This window comes from Melanerpes formicivorus, unplaced genomic scaffold, assembly GCF_026170545.1.
Source record: "Melanerpes formicivorus ecotype bairdi unplaced genomic scaffold, bMelFor1.0.p_v2 SCAF_9, whole genome shotgun sequence".
NCBI classification, from domain to species: Eukaryota; Metazoa; Chordata; class Aves; order Piciformes; family Picidae; genus Melanerpes; species Melanerpes formicivorus.
In genome coordinates, this window is record NW_027142361.1 from 12,138,065 (window position 1) to 12,156,701 (window position 18,637).

At 49.7% G+C, this 18,637-nt stretch overlaps 1 protein-coding gene across 1 annotated transcript; it reads right to left on the reverse strand.

Moving 5' to 3' along the window:
* Positions 1-1,047: 1,047 nt before the first annotated feature.
* LOC137443323 (L-gulonolactone oxidase-like) lies at positions 1,048-16,903 on the reverse strand. The gene is given in 8 exon segments (XM_068142914.1): positions 1,048-1,477; positions 2,538-2,628; positions 3,962-4,001; positions 4,004-4,125; positions 11,542-11,691; positions 13,260-13,336; positions 14,404-14,511; positions 16,865-16,903. Coding segments are annotated over 8 exon segments (756 nt in total). The 3' UTR covers positions 1,048-1,348.
* Between the last annotated feature and the right edge of the window lie 1,734 nt (positions 16,904-18,637).

Sequence of the window (18,637 nt, forward strand, 5' to 3'; positions counted from 1 at the left end):
TGCATAATTAGAAGGAGCAAGCTTGATGAGCTTTTTAGCAAGACCAGTTCCTACAGGAATGTCATCAGGATTCAGAGTTTCATGTTCACCATAGAGTGTCTCTCTAACAGCAAATTCTCTCAGGCGCTTAATTCCCTCATCTATGGTAGTCCAGGGCTTAGGATTCCATGGAAGATCATCTCGGGAAGGGTATCTCAGGGCAACTGCAAATAAAAGGCGTACCCACAGAATAACATTACCGAGAGCCCTGCCTAGATGTCTATCTATTCCATTATCCCTCGAGAGACTTCCTAGCTGAGCTGCTGACTTGTCTCCAACTATTAGAGCTGGAGCACTTGTATCATAACATCTACTAAGCCAAGTTAGAATTGGCTCCTTATCTGCTCTGGTGTAATCTTTACGGGTGTTTCTCAATTCTTCCCGGGGTGAAGAACATTTGGAAATATCATCCTCTTCCTCCTTTGCCTCCTCTCCCTCAACTTGTTGTCCAAATAATCATGCTGCCACTCTCCTAAGGATCTCTTTAAGCCAAGAACCACCTTTTCCAGCTCCTGTCCTAGCTGCATCTCTATCCTGTTTTGCTCTCACTAAGTTAGCTAGATCTTTAAAGCAAACCTTCTCTTCCTCCTCAGCAGGATCTTTTCTAGTAGAGGGTCCCTCACCAGGATCAGTCTCCTGCTCTTCTCCCCCATTAGCTCCTGGATCAGCTTTGGCCTTTCCACTTCTAGTCTTTAAAACTGCTACTTGCTTCATTTGAGCTGTGTTTGAATTTACAGCTGCCTGAACAGAAGATGCCTCAAATGGTCACACCTTAGAGCATCATTATGCTCTGCCTCTGAGGCAGCCTCTTCCTCCCATGATCTGCCTGCATGCATCTGAAGGGAAAGGTCTTGTGCTTCAGGACTCAGATGGCACCAGCTCCAGGCTGCACCACGGCTGCTGGTCTCATGCCCAGCCCTGACTCACGCAGTGGTGCTGACTAGGGGCACCAAGCCTCAGCCCTGATCCCCAGGTCTGGTCACCTCAGTTAGAAAGTTCAGGCTCAGATAAGGTCTACTCTAAAAGAGCTCTTTATTGAGATGTTGGCTTGGAGAGGAGGCACTTGGGGCTGAGACATTGTCACTTCTGAGCTGCTGGATTCCTGGAGAGATTCCCAGGCACTGCAGAGCTTTGCCAGCACTGAGATCAGAATGCATGGGGCCAGCCCTTGCTGCCTGCTGTCAGGACAACTCAGGGCAGAGCTGGGGTGGCAGCACCTTCAGACCACAGAGGACTGTGAGCGTTGGGGTGTCCCAAGAGCTGGGAGTGATGGCTGATTTTTTCCTCCATCCTCCCCACACTGTCCCCATCAGTAGAACACCTTCTCCAGGTAGGCATTCAGGAACATTCTTGTGGGGTCCAGCTGCTCCCGCAGGGAGCAGAATTTGGGGAAGGCTGGATACATCTTCTCAAAGTCCTTCTGGGTGCAGCTGTGGGCCTGCAGGAGACAAAGTCTGTGAGAGGACTGGCCATCAAGGAGGAGTGAGTAGCTGGACATGGACACCAACCTCCCATCTGCTGTGGGAAGCCCCTGCAGAAGTGATGGCACCTTCATCCCCTTGTCTGTGTGCCCAAGGTGAGTAGCAAACAGGAACACCAGAATGAAGTTCAACAAGGACATGGGTACAGCCCTGCCCCTGCAGAGGAATACCTCCCTGCACCAGGACAGTTTAGGGGTTGAGCTGCTGGAAAGCAGCTCTGTGGAGAAGGACCCCCCAGGTCTAGTGGACAACAAGCTATCCCTGAGCCAGCAATGTGCCCTCATAGCCAAGAAGACAAATGGTCTCCTGAGGTGCATTCAGAAGAGTTCAAGGTCAAGGGAGGTCCTCTCCCCTGGCTATTCTGCCCCAGGGAGGACACATCTGGAGTCCTGGGTCCAGGCCTGGGCAGTTCAAGAGAGACAAGAAACTACTGGAGAGAGTCCAGCAGCATCTATGAAGATGCTGAGGAGAATGGAGCATCTCTGTGAGGAGGGAAGGCTGAGAGACCTGGGGCTGTTTAGCCTGGAGAAGAGCAACCTGAGAGGGGATCTCAATGCTGATCAATAGCATGGAGGAAAAGGATGGGGCCAGACTCTTTTCAGTCCTGCCCAGCAACAGGACAAGTGGCAACAAGCCCAAACTGGAACCCAGGAGGGTCCATCTGAACAGGAGGAAAACATTTCTTTCCTGTGATGATGCCAGAGCCCTGAAAGAAGCTGTCCAGAGAGGTTGTGGAGTCTCCTCTGGAGTGATTCCAAACCCACCTGGATGCAATCCCAGGCAATCTGCTCTGGGTGACCCTGCTTTAGCAATGGGGTTGGACTAGATGACCTCCAGAGGTCCCTTCCAATTCCCACCATACTGTTATTCTGTGATCTCCTCAAGGTACCTATAGCCTTCTGGGATCAACCTGACCTCCTTTTAAATGCAACCCTCCCTTTCCAAAAGAAGTCATGAAAGAGAAGAGGGAAGGTCCCCCTTCCACAGACACTGTCCTCACAGAGGAGCCATTGGTACCTTTGCCCAGTGTGGTCTTCCACCATGCTTCTTCATGATGCCCTCATAGGTCAGCCAGTAGTTGAGGTGAATGACATTCTTCCTATAGGGCCTGAGTGGAGTCAGACAGGGAGAACATTAGCAGGGAACTGAGCACACCCCTCAAACACCTCTGAGAGACCTCCACCTGGGGAGAAGGATGACACCAGGGATACATTATGAACTTTCTGACCAGCAGTAGCAGTGACTGATGGGACCAGCACTGACCTTCACATGGGACAACAGCCTCAAGAAAATGGACTGGGTGCCTCTGGGGTGCTCCAAGGCCACCTCACCTGCTGTGGTGGAAGCCTCATCCCTGGAAGTATTTAAGGCCAGGCTAGATGTGGTCTGAGCAACCTGCTGTAGTGTGAGGTGTCCCTGCCCATGGCAGGGGGGTTGGAACTGGATGATCAGTGCCAGGTTCTGCACATTGGCCACAACAACCCCATGCAGTGCTACAGGCTGGGGTCAGAGTGGATGGAGAGCAGCCAGGCAGAGAAAGACCTGGAGGTACTGGTTGATAGTAGGCTGAACATGAGCCTGCAGTGTGCCCAGGTGGCCAAGAAGGCCAATGGCATCCTGGCCTGCATCAGGAACAGTGTGGCCATCAGGAGCAGGGAGGTCATTGTGCCCCTGTACACTGCACTGGTTAGGCCGCACCTTGAGTCCTGTGTCCAGTTCTGGGCCCCTCAGTTCCTCAGTTTAGGAAAGATGTTGAGCTGCTGGAAGGTGTCCAGAGAAGGGCAACAAAGCTGGGGAGGGGTTTGGAGCACAGCCCTATGAGGAGAGGCTGAGGGAGCTGGGGTTGCTTAGCCTGGACAAGAGGAGGCTCAGGGGAGACCTTCTTGCTGTCTACAACTCCCTGAAGGGAGGTTGTAGCCAGGTGGGGGTTGGTCTCTTCTCCCAGGCAACCAGCATCAGAACAAGAGGACACAGTCTCAAGCTGTGCCAGGGGAGGTTTAGTCTGGATGTTAGGAAGAAGTTCTTCCCAGCAAGAGAGATTGGCCATCGGAATGTGCTGCCCAGGGATGTGGTGGAGTCACCATCACTGGAGGTGTTTAGGAAGAGACTGGTTGGGGTGCTTGGTGCCATGGTTTAGTTGATTAGATGGTGTTGGATGATAGGTTGGACTCAATGATCTCAAAGGTCTCTTCCAACCTGGTTAATTCTAATTCTAATTCTAATTCTAATTCTAATTCTAATTCTAATTCTAATTCTAGCTCTAGCTCTAATTCTAATTCCTGAGGTCTCTTCCAACCCTGACAGTTCTATGATTCTATGACCTGGTGTCTATGGCTTGGTGTCTGCCAATGTCTGAGTAGGGGGAACAGGCAAAGGTGCAGGAGCTTGTTTGATCCAGCTCAAGGAAGAGGAGGAGGAGGGTGGCATGGAGGGTGACTGACCTGTACATGATGATGTTCATGTAGCAGCTGTCTCTCTGGAGCAGGGACTCATCCAGATCTCATCCCCTCGAGCAAAGTGCACCTCCACCGGGTAGTGAGCCACCAGCTTGGGGTTGTTCTCCAGGGCAGCCTTCAGCTCCAGCAGGGCTTCCTTTGTCTTCTCACTGCCCAAGAGAAGCCCCCAGCCCCTGTTAATGCCAGCATTGGGCACAGCCATCTCTCTTAGGGTTTGAACTCTTGCCCCTGCAGCTCCTTCCCTGAACCATGCTGACTTGGGGAAGGGTGAGACACATCTCAGCACATTCCTTCCATTACTTTGGGCTCACAACTCCCCCCAGATAGGATGCAGCATGGGCCCCTCAATTTAAGAAGGATTTTGAGACTCCTGAATGTGTCCAGAGAAGGGCAATGAGGCTGGGGAGAGGTCTGGAGCACAAGCCCTACAAGGAGAGGCTGAGGGAGCTGGGGTTGCTTAGCCTGCAGAAGAGGAGGCTCAGGGGAGACCTTCTTGCTGTCTACAACTACCTGAAGGGAGGTTGCAGCCAGGAGGGGGTTGGTCTCTTCTCCCAGGCAACCAGCACCAGAACAAGAGGACACAGTCTCAAGCTGTGCCAGGGGAAGTTTAGGCTGGAGGTGAGGAGAAAGTTCTTCACAGAGAGAGTTGTTGGCCATTGGAATGTGCTGCCCAAGGAGGTGGTGGAGTCACCATCTCTGGAGGTGTTCAAGAGGGGATTGGACGTGGCACTTGGTGCCATGGTTTAGTAGTCATGAGGTGTTGGGTGACAGGTTGGACTTGATGATCTCTGAGGTGTCTTCCAACCTTATTGATTCTATGATTCTATGGTAGTCCAGGACAGGGATGAAGAAGGGTCTGCAAGCTAAGCTTGCAGGTAGGAATGGTGCCTCTTAGCCAGGTCCCTTCCTCCATGTGACCGGTTGACGTTGTCCCCTTAAGAAAGGGAATATGGTGGACGGAAGTTGGTAAACGGAAAGAATAATCTAAACTAATTTCATTGGAAGAGTGGGAGGAAGCACCTTCTGAACTGGGAGTGAACTGGGAGTGAAGAGGGCACTCCGGCACTTCTGTCTTTAGTCTTGCTTCCGCCTCTTCTTTCCCCTTACTCTTCTTTCCCCTTACTTACAGGGGGGAGGGAAGAGGCTTCTTGGCCTTACCCTTCCAACCCTCGACATTTTTTTTTATTGGTGTACCCAACGTGCGGCAGATAATTAGTTTAATTTATTACTTGATTGATTTAGTGTTTTCCAGCTGAATTAGCAAACATGAAGGTGTTGTGGTTTGTGGAGCGATTATTCTTTTCAATTTTTGGGGCTCTGGTTTACAGATATTGTTTGGGTTTGATTTTGGATTACCTGGGTAAATATTTGGTGCGGACAATTTATATGTGGGTTATGTATAGAGTTAGATTATGGTATGGAAAATGTGTGAATTTCTTATGGCCAGTGAGATACAGAAATGTTACCTCCACCACTCTCCCAATTGAGATAAAGGGTTTTAAGATTCCGCCTGAGGAGAGAGTAACTTTAGGTGATGGTGGGATCCAAAGGTGATTTATTTGGTGTGTATAATTCTGCTGCTGGTGATAACTAATGTGTATTCTCTGTATTCCTTATGGCGAGAGAAGAAGGTGTCCAGAGCTTGTTTTGTTATTAAAACTAGATCAAAAAGAAAACACCGTGGCTCTGGATCAGTCCCAGAGTCATCTAGTGACGAGGACTGTGGAGAACCCGTGTCAGTTAAAAAGAAGGCTAAAAAGTCAATTGGTAAAGCAGCTCTAAATGATTTTGCTGCTGATTCTGGCAAGCTGCCAAGGGCGTCAGCTGGTATCAACATGGCGCCTACTCCTTCTCCTCCTTCTTCTTCTCCGTCGGCCATTAACGGAGGAACGTCACTTCCACCCACTCCCTTGGTGGGACCGGAAGTCACTGCCCTAGCAGCTGATTTATCTCAGGACCTTTCAGCTTCCATTAAGGTGGCTGTAAATTCAAACACAGCTCCAATTAAGGTGGCTACTTTAAAGACTAGAAGTGGAAAGGCCAAAGATGGAGAAGAAGAGCTGGAGACTGATCCTGGTGAGGGGCCCTCTACTCTAAAAGATCCTGCTCAGGAGGAAGAGAAGGTTTGTTTTAAAGATCTAGCTAACCTAGTGAGATCAAAGCAGGATAGAGATGAAGTTAGGAAAGCAGCTGGCAAAGGTGGTTCTCAGCTTAAAGAGATCCTTAGGAGAATGACAGCAGGATTATATGGACAAAGAATTCAGGGAGACGAAGACGAAGATGATATTTCAGAGTGTTCTTCTCCCCGCGAGGAATTGCGTCACGTCTGTAAAGATTTCACCAGGGCAGATAAGGAGCCAGTTCTAGCTTGGCTTAGTAGGTGTTATGATACAGGTGCTTCAGCTCTAACAGTTGGAGACAAGTCAGCAGCTCAGTTAGGAACTCTCTCAAGGGATAATGGAATAGATAGACATCTAGGCAGAGCTCTCGGTAAGGTTAATCTGTGGACACGCCTTTTAATGGCGGTTGCCCTGAGATACCCTTCCCGAGATGATCTTCCACGGAACCCTAAACCCCGGACTACCATAGATGAGGGAATTAAGCGCTTGAGAGAATTCGCTGTTAGAGAGCTACTCTATGGTGAACATGAATCTGAATCCGGATGACATTCCTGTGGGTATTGGTCTTGCTAAAAAGATCATCAAACTTGCTCCTTCCAATTATGCAAACATTCTGGCAAGCAGAATTGTGTCAAGAAGTTATGGTGGAGCTTCTCCTACGGTTGGCCAATTCAGTGATCAAATGAGACAATTGGAGGATAGCATGACACGTGGTTCTTTGATTTCGGCCATCAAAACTATGTCTGGAAAGATTGAGAATTGCATGAAGGATCTGAAAGATTCCATATACCAATTGGCACAGAAGGATAATTACAATTCTTCCTCCAGGTGGATACAAGTTTCATCTGTGAGGAATACACGTCCTCCAAGGAGGTCATTCCAAAACAGGACATTCCAAAACAGGTCATTCCAAAACAGACCACCAAGGCAATCATGTAGAACTATTTGGATAACTCTGCGTGATCAGTTTGGTGAGAACATGAACCGATGGGATGGCCAACCAACTTCTAATCTTTTTAGGAGACTGAGGGAACTGCAAAGTGGCAGAACCCGAGGTAGCAATACCAGAAGGGTAGCTGTTACTTCCACAGTTCCCCATAACGACTCTTATGGCTCCAACAGTGGCTCCAGTTATAACATGCAAAGTTATAACCCTGCAAACTATGTGCAATGCACATGTACGCATGTTCCCCATAACTAGGGGTGCCCTGCCTCCCGCCAGGGGGAGGAGAGGGATTACAGAGATAATAGAATCTATTGGGATGTGTACATCCAGTGGCCTGGCACTTCACAATTTCGGAAGTACAGGGCCTTGGTTGACACAGGAGCTCAGTGCACCATAATACCATCAAATTATCAGGGATCAGAGTCTATAACTATTCTGGGAGTCACTGGTGGATCTCAAGAGTTAAGTAAGGTAGAGGTTAATATAAGTTTAACTGGTAAACAATGGAGGAAGCATACAGTTGTGACCGGACCTGACGCACCCTGTATTTTGGGAATTGATTTTTTGAGAGAAGGGCGTTTCAAAGACCCTAGAGGTTACAAATGGGCTTTTGGAGTAGCTTCTATAGAAATTGATGGACAAAAATTGAAGCTGTCTGCTAGACCTGAGCTTGCTGATGAATCTGCAGTTGTGGGACAACATAAGATACAGGACATTAAATCGCTGGTTGCTTCTCAGACTGTGCATCACAGACAATACAGAACCAACCGTGACTCTTTGTTGCCCATTCAGAATCTGACTTGTCAGTTGGAGAGTCAGAAAGTCGTCAGCAAAACTCATTCACCTTTCAACAGTCCAGTGTGGCCTGTGCGGAAGCAGAATGGAGACTGGCGTCTGACAGTCGACTACCGAGCCCTGAATGAAGTAACACCACCTATGAGTGCAGCAGTACCAGACATGATGGAGCTCCAGTATGAGCTGGAATCCAAAGAGGCCAAATGGTATGCTACCATAGACATTGCTAATGCCTTTTTCTCTATTCCCATAGCAGAGGAATGCAGGCCTCAGTTTGCTTTCACCTGGAGAGGAATCCAGTACACTTTCAACAGGCTGCCAATGGGCTGGATCCACAGCTCAAGCATCTGTCATGCAGTGATCCACGATGCTCTGGAGAAAGGCGGTGCTCCAGAACACATCCAGTTCATCGATGATATCATCATCTGGGGCAACAAAATCATTGACATTCTTCTGAATGCAGGCTTTGCCATCAAACGAGACAAGATGAAAGGACCTACCACAGAGATTCAGTTTCTGGGAGTGCGGTGGCAGGATGGACGCCGACACATTCCAGTGGATGTGGTAAATAGAGTCTCCACCATGGCAAGTCCCACAAACAAGCAAGAGACCCTACGTTTCTTGGGGATAGTGGGATTTTGGAGACTGCACATTCCTGGATACAGTCAGATTGTGAAACCTCTGTATGATGTGACTCGAAAGAGAAACCATTTCCACTGGGGACCTGAACAACAAGCAGCCTTTGACCAGATAAAGCAAGAGGTAGTTCAAGCAGTGGGTCTGGGACCTGTCCGAGATGGTCCAGACATTAAGAACATTTTGTACACGGCTGCAAGTGACAATGGTCCAAGCTGGTGCTTGTGGCAAAAAGCTCCAGGTGAGACACGTGGACGACCTCTTGGTTTCTGGAGTCGAGGTTACAGAGGTTCAGAGGCTAATTATACTCCAGCAGAGAAAGAAATTTTAGCTGCCTATGAAGGAGTAAAAGCATCTTCTGAAGTAATTGGAACTGAATCACAACTTCTCTTAGCTCCCAGATTACCAGTTTTGAATTGGATGTTCAAAGGCAAAGGCTCCACACCACATCATGCTACAGACTCAACATGGTCTAAGTGGATGGCTCTGATAACACAGAGAGATCGAATGGGAAATCTTGAAAGACCTGGTCTAGTGGAGGTGATCTCAAGTTGGCCTGAAGGCATCAACTGTGCTAAACCTCCAGAGGAGAAAGTAACTCGTGCTGAGGAAGCTCCTCCTTACAATGACCTTTCTGATGATGAAAAGAAATATGCTTTGTTCACAGACGGTTCCTGTCGTCTTGTTGGAAACAAGCGAAGGTGGAAGTCTGCAGTGTGAAGTCCAACACGCCGAGTTGCAGAGGCGAAAGATGGAGAAGGAGAATCCAGTCAGTTCGCAGAGGTAAAAGCTGTCCAGCTGGCTCTCGACGTAGCTGAACGTGAGAGATGGCCAAAGCTTTATCTCTACACCGACTCATGGATGGTAGCCAATGCTCTATGGGGTTGGCTAAAGAACTGGAAGAAGAGTGGTTGGCAGAGGAAATGAAAACCCATTTGGGCAGCCAACCTGTGGCAGGACATTGCTGATCGAATCGAGAGAATTCCAGTGAAAGTGAGGCACATCAATGCTCACATTCCTACGAGCAAAGCTACTGAGGAACATCAACACAACCATCAGGCAGATCTAGCTGCAAGAGTTTCTCAAGTAGACATGGACTCTAATCTTGATCTCGACTGGAAACAGCGAGGTGAGATATTCTTAGCTCGGTGGGCTCATGATTCGTCAGGACATCAAGGCAGAGATGCAACATACCAATGGGCTCGTGACAGATCCATAGACATTTCCATGGATGCTATCACACAAGTCATCCAGGACTGTGACATTTGTGCTGCTATTAAGCAGGCAAAACGACTTAAGCCCTTGTGGTATGGTGACAGATGGTCCAAGTACAAGTATGGTGAAGCTTGGCAGATTGACTACATCACTCTACCACGTTCTCGTTCTGGTAAGCAGTACGTGCTTACTATGGTAGAGGCAAACACTGGATGGTTGGAAACTTATCCAGTTCCACATGCAACTGCACGCAACACCATTCTCGGTCTGGAGAGACAGATCCTGTGGAGACACGGAACTCCAGAGAGGATTGAGTCAGACAACGGAACTCATTTCAAGAACAACCTTGTCAAGAACTGGGCAAAAGAGCACGGTATTGAGTGGATATTCCACATTCCCTACTATGCACCAGCTTCAGGGAAGATTGAACGCTACAACGGTTTGTTGAAGACCACTCTTAAAGCCATGGGGGGTGGATCTTTGAAAAACTGGGAAAAACATTTAGCACAAGCAACCTGGCTGGTAAATAGTAGAGGTTCAGTGAACCGAGCTGGACCTGCACATTCAGATTTGCTACAGAAAGTAGAAGGTGATAGAGTTCCTGTTGTTAGAGAAAAGAATCTGTTAGGTAAAACTGTTTGGGTATTTTCACCCTCAGGAGAGGCTAAACCTGTCCGAGGGGTGGTTTCAGCTGAAGGTCCGGGTCACACTTATTGGGTGATGCAAGAGAATGGTGAAATTCAGTGTATTCCACAAAGAAATTTAACTTTAGCTGAAATAGGTTAATTTCAAACTGTTGTACAGCTACATCGCGTCCAGAGGAAGAATCAACGAGGAATCTACGGTGCACGAACCCTGAGATCCCTGAGAGCACTGAGTCAACTAAGAGACCCTGAGATTCCCTGTTTCCCTTTTCTTTGCTTCGTCGGCGAAGAAATGAACTGTTTTCCATTTTTCTTACTTTCTGATTTTCTTGGACTTTTTGAATCATCTATATCTGAGCATAGCCGGAATGGATTATGAACTTTGCTCACGAACTGTAAATATCGTTTTGGATTGGATGGAGAGTATGAACGGCCAATGAAATTGTTTAGAAGGGGTGGACTGTGATCGGTTGACGTTGTCCCCTTAAGAAAGGGAATATGGCGGACAGAAGTTGGTAAACGGGAAGAATAATCTAAACTAATTTCATTGGAAGAGTGGGAGGAAGCACCTTCTGAACTGGGAGTGAACTGGGAGTGAACTGGGCACTCCGGCACTTCTATCTTTAGTCTTGCTTCCGCCTCTTCTTTGGACAGCAGCTTTCTGTGCTGGGCTTTCTGCCAAGGCTTCGGCCTTGAAAACCGATAAGCTACCCGGCCTGTATTAACTGCTTTCCAATTAACACAAGTGCTTCTAACTTTTTTTTTCCTCTCTTTTCTTTCTCTTTCTATCCCACTCTGGGGAAAGGGGGAAAGAGGGGAGAGCGGAGGTGGGAAACCCCCCTCAGCAGAGGGGGGAACCCTCATTTCTGTGTTACTCTATTGTATATCTTTGTATATATTGTACATATTGTAAATTTGTATATATTCCCCTGCATACCCTACATTGCTTTGTAAATATACAGCTCCACTGCTTTGCTAATTCAGCTTGTGAGTTTTTTTTCCTTTCCCTTCAATTTTTCTTTCCCCTTACTTACAGGGGGGAGGGAAGAGGCTTCTTGGCCTTACCCTTCCAACCCTCGACACTCCATGACTTTGCTCCTGCTCCACTCAGTGTGGTCTAAGGAGTGAGCACAGGCAGCAGGGAGGGGATGTGGTTTGGGCACTGAGCTTGACTGGGGGTGGACACTGACGGTCTGAAGAGCCACTTACATGGGGATGGCCCAGTCTTGGACATGCTGCTTGAAGCGACACTCGTAGTTGAAGATCTTGTAGCTGAGGGCAATGTTCTCCACCCGAGAGCTGAAGAGCAGCCAGAGGAAGCAGCGGTTGATCCAGCACACCAAGCTGGGCACAAAGGTGCTGCAGGCTGGGAGGAAAGCAGGATGTGAGATCTCACCCCAGGGATTTGCCACAGGCAAATGAGCTGTGCTGCCACAAGCCACTGCCTGGGGATGACAGACAGAGGGATGCAGCAAAGCTGCAGCTCCCAGCCCAGGGCGCTAGAGCCCAAGGTGCCCTGCAGCCCTGCTGGGGGCTCACCTCTGCTCACACCACCCAATCTTGGACCTTACACCTTTGCCCTCAGCTCCCTCCTCCTCCCCTTTCTACAGGACAGAAAGGGGTGCTTGGTCATCATCTGCCCTCCTCCCTGAGGCCTCAGTTTCTCGAAGGCTGTGCACTGGGCATCCTGGAATCAGGGGTATTGGGTAGAATGGCAGGGTAGACCCCCTGTGAGAGACCTCAGCACCCACAGCTGACCTTACAGAACTAGAGTGGTAGAGGTTAAAAGAGACCTCTGGAGATCATCTAGTCCAACCCTTCTGTTAACACAGGTACACCTAGGCATGTTTTGAAAGTCTCCAGAGAGGCTGCAGAGTCTCAGGCAGCCTCTTCCAGTGCTCCAGCATCCTCAAAGTAAAGAAGTTTCTCCTTAAGTTCAAGTGAAACCTCCTGTGTTCTTGTTTGCACCCATTGCTCTTTGCCCTGTCCCTGGCCACCACTGAACAGAGCCCAGCCCCATCCTCATGGCCTCTACCCTTCAGATATTTAAATGTACTGAGAACCCCCCCTCTCAGCCTTCTCTTCTCCAGGCTAAACAGCCCTAGGTGTCTCAGTCTCTCCTCATCACAGAGATGCTCCAGTCCCCTCATCATCCTCATGGCCCTCTGTTGGTCTCTCTCCAGTAGCTCCCTGTCCCTCTTGAACTGGGGAGCCCAGAACTAGGCACAATACTCCAGGTGCAGCCTTACCAGGACAGAGTAGAAGGGAAGGAGAACCTCCTGGCTATGCTCTTTTTAATGCACCCCAGAAACCTATTGCTTTTATCGGCCATGAGAGCACAGTTCTGGCAAAGCCCAGAGCACTCCTATGTCCTTCTCTTCAGAGCAGCTTTCCAGCAGATCAACCTGCTCTATCTCTGCACACGAGAGGGCAGTGCAGCTCCAGACATCAACACGAGGAGGAACTTCTTCACTGGGAGGCTCACAGAGCATTGGAGCAGGCTGCCCAGAGAGGTTGTGGAGTCTCCTTCTCTGGAGACTTTCAAGCCCCATCTGGATGCATTCCTGTGTGACCTGTGCTGGATTCTATGGTCCTGCTCTGGCAGGGGAGTTGGACTTGATGATCTCCAGAGGTCCCTTCCAACCCCTAACATCCTCTGATCCTGTGTAATCCCAGCCCAAACCCATTCCTCCCGTGGAGCTTGCTTGTGAGAGAACAAGCTTCTCCTCCTTCCCCAAGGATAGGGGTGCTCCAGGTCACAGTCCTCCTTTGCCATTGGTTTAGTGTCAGCCCTGCAGTGCTGGCTCGAGGCTTGGGTTCGATGATCTCTGAGGTCTCTTCCAACCAGATCTATTCTGTGATTCTGTTCCTGGACAAAGCCACTCAACCCAACTTGTCCCCAGCCACTGCCCAGCCCATGCCCCTACCTGATCCACAGCAGAAACTCCAGCAAATAATAGCCAACAGCATAATCCCACAGCCAGCTGGTGGAGGAAGAGGGAGGCTGCAAAGTCAGAGGAGGATTGTGACCGTTTGAGGCTGTCCCCTTAAGAAAGGGAATATGGTGGACAGAAGTTGGTAAACAGAAAGAATAATCTAAACTAATTTCATTGGTGAAGTGGGAGGAAGCACCTTCTGAACTGGGAGTGCAGGAAAGATATCCTGGGCACTCCGGCACTTTATCTTCAGTCTTGCTTCCGCCTCTCCACGGTGCAGCAGCTCTCTCTGTGCTGGGCTTTCTGCCAAGGCTCCGGCCTTGAAAAACTGATAAGGCCTGTATTAACTCCTTTCCAATTAACACAAGTGCTTCTAACATTTTTTTTTCTCTCTTTTCTTTCTCTTTCTATCCCACTCTGGGGAAAGGGGGAAAGAGGGGAGAGCGGAGGTGGGAAACCCCCCTCAGCAGAGGGGGGAACTCTCATTTCTGTGCTACTCTATTGTATATCTTTGTATATATTGTACATATTGTAAATTTGTATATATTCCCCTGCATATCCTTCATTGCTTTGTAAATATAAAGCTCCACTGCTTTGCTAATTCAGCTTGTGAGTTTTTTTTTCCTTTCCCTTCAATTTTTTTTTCTTTCCCTTTACCTTACAAGGGGGAAGGGAAGAGGCTTCTTGGCCTTACCCTTCCAACCCACCACAAGGATGATGGTCATTAGTTATGACCCAGGACTTGCATCTTTCTTGCTGGTGGGTTATGGATGTAGAAGACTATGCCCAGACCAGGACTAAGCTGGGAGCAGTGGTTTGGGGAAGAGTAGCCCAGGACTTCCCAAATCTCTCTCCTGTGAGCAAAGTGAGCCACATCCAGCCCCAGAAAGGGGTCAGGTGTTGTCATGAGGATGCTGAGAGCTTGGACAGCACCAGCTGCATCCACATCCCAGGAATGACAGAATAGGAAGTGTGGGCAAAGTGCAGCTCAGTCCCAAAATGCTGTTTCCCTACTCAGTCCTTTCCCCTCCAGCTCTTGCACATCAAGCCCACCCTAAAACACCAGCTCCTGGAGGGCATCCAGTTTTGTTCACAGGCTCTTCTCCCTCCCTGCATGGAGCACAGTGGGACCTACCTTGGTGGTGTGATCCTGGTAGATGATGCTGACATTCTCACTGTGAGGGAATCAGAGGAACCTCATGTACTGGGATCTCTTCAGGTGGTCATCAAGGTGATCAAGGACCTGCAACAACCAGATAAGTGGAGGCTGGTTGGTAATCCTCCCTAACCATGGAGCAGGGCTCCTGGGAACAGGGCTTGGAGGCATCTCAAGAAGACTCTCATTAATGCTGCAGAAGGTCCAAGAATTCCATCTGGATAGTCTTGGCAACCTTTGGGTTGGAGTGGGGCCAAGGGAGTCCAGTCAAGTACCAAGAGGTTAACAGAGACCATCACAGGATCACAGGATGCTCGGGATTGGAAGTGAGGTTGTAGCCAGGTGGGCGTTGGTCTCTTCTCCCAGGCAACCAGCATCAGAACAAGAGGACACAGTCTCAAGCTGTGCCAGGGGAGGTTTAGGCTGGATGTTAGGAAGAAGTTCTTCCCAGAAAGAGAGATTGGCCATTGGAATGTGCTGCCTAGGGAGGTGGTGGAGTCACCATCACTGGAGGTGTTTAGGAAGAGACTGGCTGGGGTGCTTGGTGCCATGGTTTAGTTGATGAGATGGGGTTGGGTGATAGGTTGGACTTGATGATCTCAAAGGTCTCTTCCAACCTGGTTAATTCTATTCTACTCTACTCTACTCTACTCTACTCTACTCTACTCTACTCTACTCTACTCTACTCCATTCTATTCTACTCTATTCTATTCTATTCTATTCTATTCTATTCTATTCTAAGTCTGACCCCCCTGCCAGAGCAGGACCAGAGAATCCAGCACAGGTCACACAGGAATGCATCCAGATGGGGCTTGAAAGTCTCCAGAGAAGGAGACTCCACAACCTCTCTGAGGAACCTGTTCCAGTGCTCTGTGACCCTCCCAGTGAAGAAGTTCCTCCTCATGTTGAGGTGGAACCTCCTGGGGGTCCATGGGGAAGGAAGGTGGGATGCAATGTGGCATAGAGCCAGGATACAAGAAGGAATGGAGCTGGGATACAACAGGGACGGAGCCAGGATGCAATGAAGCATGGAGCTGGCTTACAACAGGGAGCGGAGCTGGGATGTGCTACATGGCCCTGTCCTAGAGACATTCCTGTTTCAAACACAGACTTGCCAAATTATTCATAAAGACACAAAAAAGAGCTTTAGGAGAGGCAGATGCCTCGGAGGAGAGGGCAGCCAGGAACTGAGGACAGTGAGGCACAGGGAGCCCCACTGAGCAGACAGCCCACGCACCTCAAGGAGGTGACCACAGCCCCAGGACATAGCAGCCTGTTCCCAGGGCCACTAGGGGCTTGCTCCACTGCATGACACAGCAACACCTGCAGAAATGAGTCAACCTTCCTGTCCTCGCTCCTTATCCCTGCCTCCTTGTGCAAGACTGGAAGGACTCTGCACTCAGCCCTTGCACGGTGCTGCTCTGGCTGGACCAGCAGCTCTCCAAGCAGCCTCTCTGTGGTGGGTCAACGCCTTTTTCTGAAAACAAAAAAACAAAGCAGGGTGGAGGGCTTGCAGGTACTTTACCCTCCCTGCAGGGCGTTTCCCCTGGGAAAACTGAGTCTGTTCCACTCCCCCCTCCCTGCCCAGCTAGGGTATAAAAAGCAGGATATCATAGCTGTTGGATCTCCTTTTTGGCTCCTGCCTCTGCTGGATGAGAGCTACTGCAGCTGCCCTCCTGCTCCTCAGCCACGTGGCCGGACCTGATCCTTTTCCCTGCTGCCTCCGCGCCTCCTCAGAGAAAGACTGGTTTTGTATTATTCTTTTCTGTCTCCCTCCCATCCATTCTTGTTCCTTGCCCTTGTGAACTTTTTTTTCTGTTATTGTCATATATATAATTTAAAGAAAGATTCTTTGCCTCTCTACTTCCAAGCCGACTCCAGATTGTTGTTTAGTGGATTTGCTCCTTACCCTTTTTTTTTCCCCTCTCCCTGTTTGGAGGGAGGAGGGGGGGAGTGGAGAAGAGATTCTCAGCCTTTTCCCCATTTGAGCTTTTAACTCCCAGTTAAGGCTCAAACTACACTCTCCAACCACCCTCTGCTCCTGCTGTGGAATCTCCCACAGCTTTGCAGAAAGGCTTCAAACTGCAGAAGCTTTGCTTTGAGGAGTTTGCTTGAATCATGGAATCACAGAATTGGTTTGGATGGAAGAGCCTCTAAAGATCATGGAGCCCAACTGTTAACCCAGCACTGCCCAGACACCAATCAACCATGTCCCTCAGCACCACATCTACACAGCTTTTCAGTCCCTTCAGGGAAGGGGACTTCACCACTGCTCTTGGCAGACTGCTTAACTGCTTGACAACCATTATCATAGAAACACAGAACTGTGGAATGGTCCAGGCCAAAAGGGATCTCCAAAGGTCATCCAGTCCAACCTCCCTGCAGTCAGCAGGGACATCCCCAAATAGATCAGCCTGCCCAGGACCTTGTCAAGCCTCACCTCAAATATCACCAGGGAAGGAACCTCAACCACCTCCATGTTCCAGTGTTCCACCACCCTCATAGTGAAGAACTTCTTCCAGATATCCAATCTAAATTTCACTAGTGGTGTCCCCCAGGGATCAGTGGTGGGCCCCATGCTCTTTAATATTTTTATTGATGACCTGGATGAGAGCATTGAGTCCATCATCAGTAAATTTGCTGACGACACCAAGCGGGGGGCAGGTGTGGATCTGTTAGACGGTTGGAGAGCTCTGCAGAGGGACCTCGACAGGCTGGACACATGGGCAGAGTCTAAGGGCATGAGATTTAACACATCTAAGTCCCACGTTCCACACATTGGCCACAACAACCCCATGCAGAGCTATAGGCTGGGGTCAGAGTGGCTGGAGAGCAGCCAGGCAGAGAGGGACCTGGGGGTACTGGTTGATAGAATAAATCTTTATTTAAAATAAACCAAAAAAGGTTGGAAGAGACCTTCAAGATCATCGCGTCCAACCCATCAACCAATCCAACCCACCAAAACAGCTAACCCATGGCACCAAGTACCCCATCAAGTCTCCTCCTGAACACCTCCAATGACGGCGACTCCACCACCTCCCTGGGCAGCCCATTCCAATGGGCAATCACTCTTTCTGTATAGAACTTCTTCCTAACATCCAACCTGAACCTCCCCTGGCGCAGCCTGAGACTGTGTCCTCTTGTTCTGGTACTGGCTGCCTGGGAGAAGAGACCATCATCCGCCTGGCTACAACCTCCCTTCAGGTAGTTGTAGAGAGTGATAAGGTCACCCCTGAGTCTCCTCTTCTCCAGGCTAAGCAATCCCAGCTCCCTCAGTCTTTCCTCATAGGGCTTGTGTTCCAAACCCCTCACCAACTTTGTTGCTCTTCTCTGGACTCGTTCCAGCAAGTCAACATCCTTCCTAGACTGAGGGGCCCAGAACTGGACACAGTACTCAAGGTGTGGCCTAACCAGTGCAGTGTACAGGGGCAGAATGACCTCCCTGCTCCTGCTGGCCACACTGTTCCTGATGCAGGCCAGGATGCCATTGGACCTCTTGGATGCCTGGGCACACTGCAGGCTCATGTTCAGCCTGCCATCGACCAGTACCCCCAGGTCCCTCTCTGCCTGGCTGCTCTCCAGCCACTCTGACCCCAGCCTGTAGCACCGCATGGGGTTGTTATGGCCAATGTGCAGAACCCGGCACTTGGATGTGTTAAATCTCATGTTGTTGGATTCTGCCCATCTGTCCAGCCTGTCGAGGTCCCTCTGCAGAGCCTCTCTACCCTCTAGCAGATCAACTCCTGCCCCCAGCTTGGTGTCGTCAGCAAATTTACTGATGATGGACTCAATGCCCCCATCCAGATCATCAATAAAGATGTTAAAGAGGATGGGGCCCAGCCCTGATCCTCGGGGCACACCACTAGTGTCTGGCTGCCAGCTGGCTGTGGCACCATTCACCACCACTCTCTGGGCTCGGCCATCCAGCCAGTTCCTAACCCATCACAGTGTGCTCCCGTCCAAGCCAGGGGCTGACAGCTTGGCCAGGAGTTTGCTATGGGGGATGGTATCAAAGGCCTTGCTAAGGTCCAGGTAGTCTACATCCACAGGCCTCCCCACATCCACCAGGCGGGTCACCTGATCATAGAAGGAGATCAGGTTGGTCAGGCAGGACCTGCCCTTCCTAAATCCATGCTGGCTAGGCCTGATCCCTTGGCCATCCTGTAAGTGCTGTGTTATTGCACTCAGGATGACCTGTTCCATGATCTTGCCT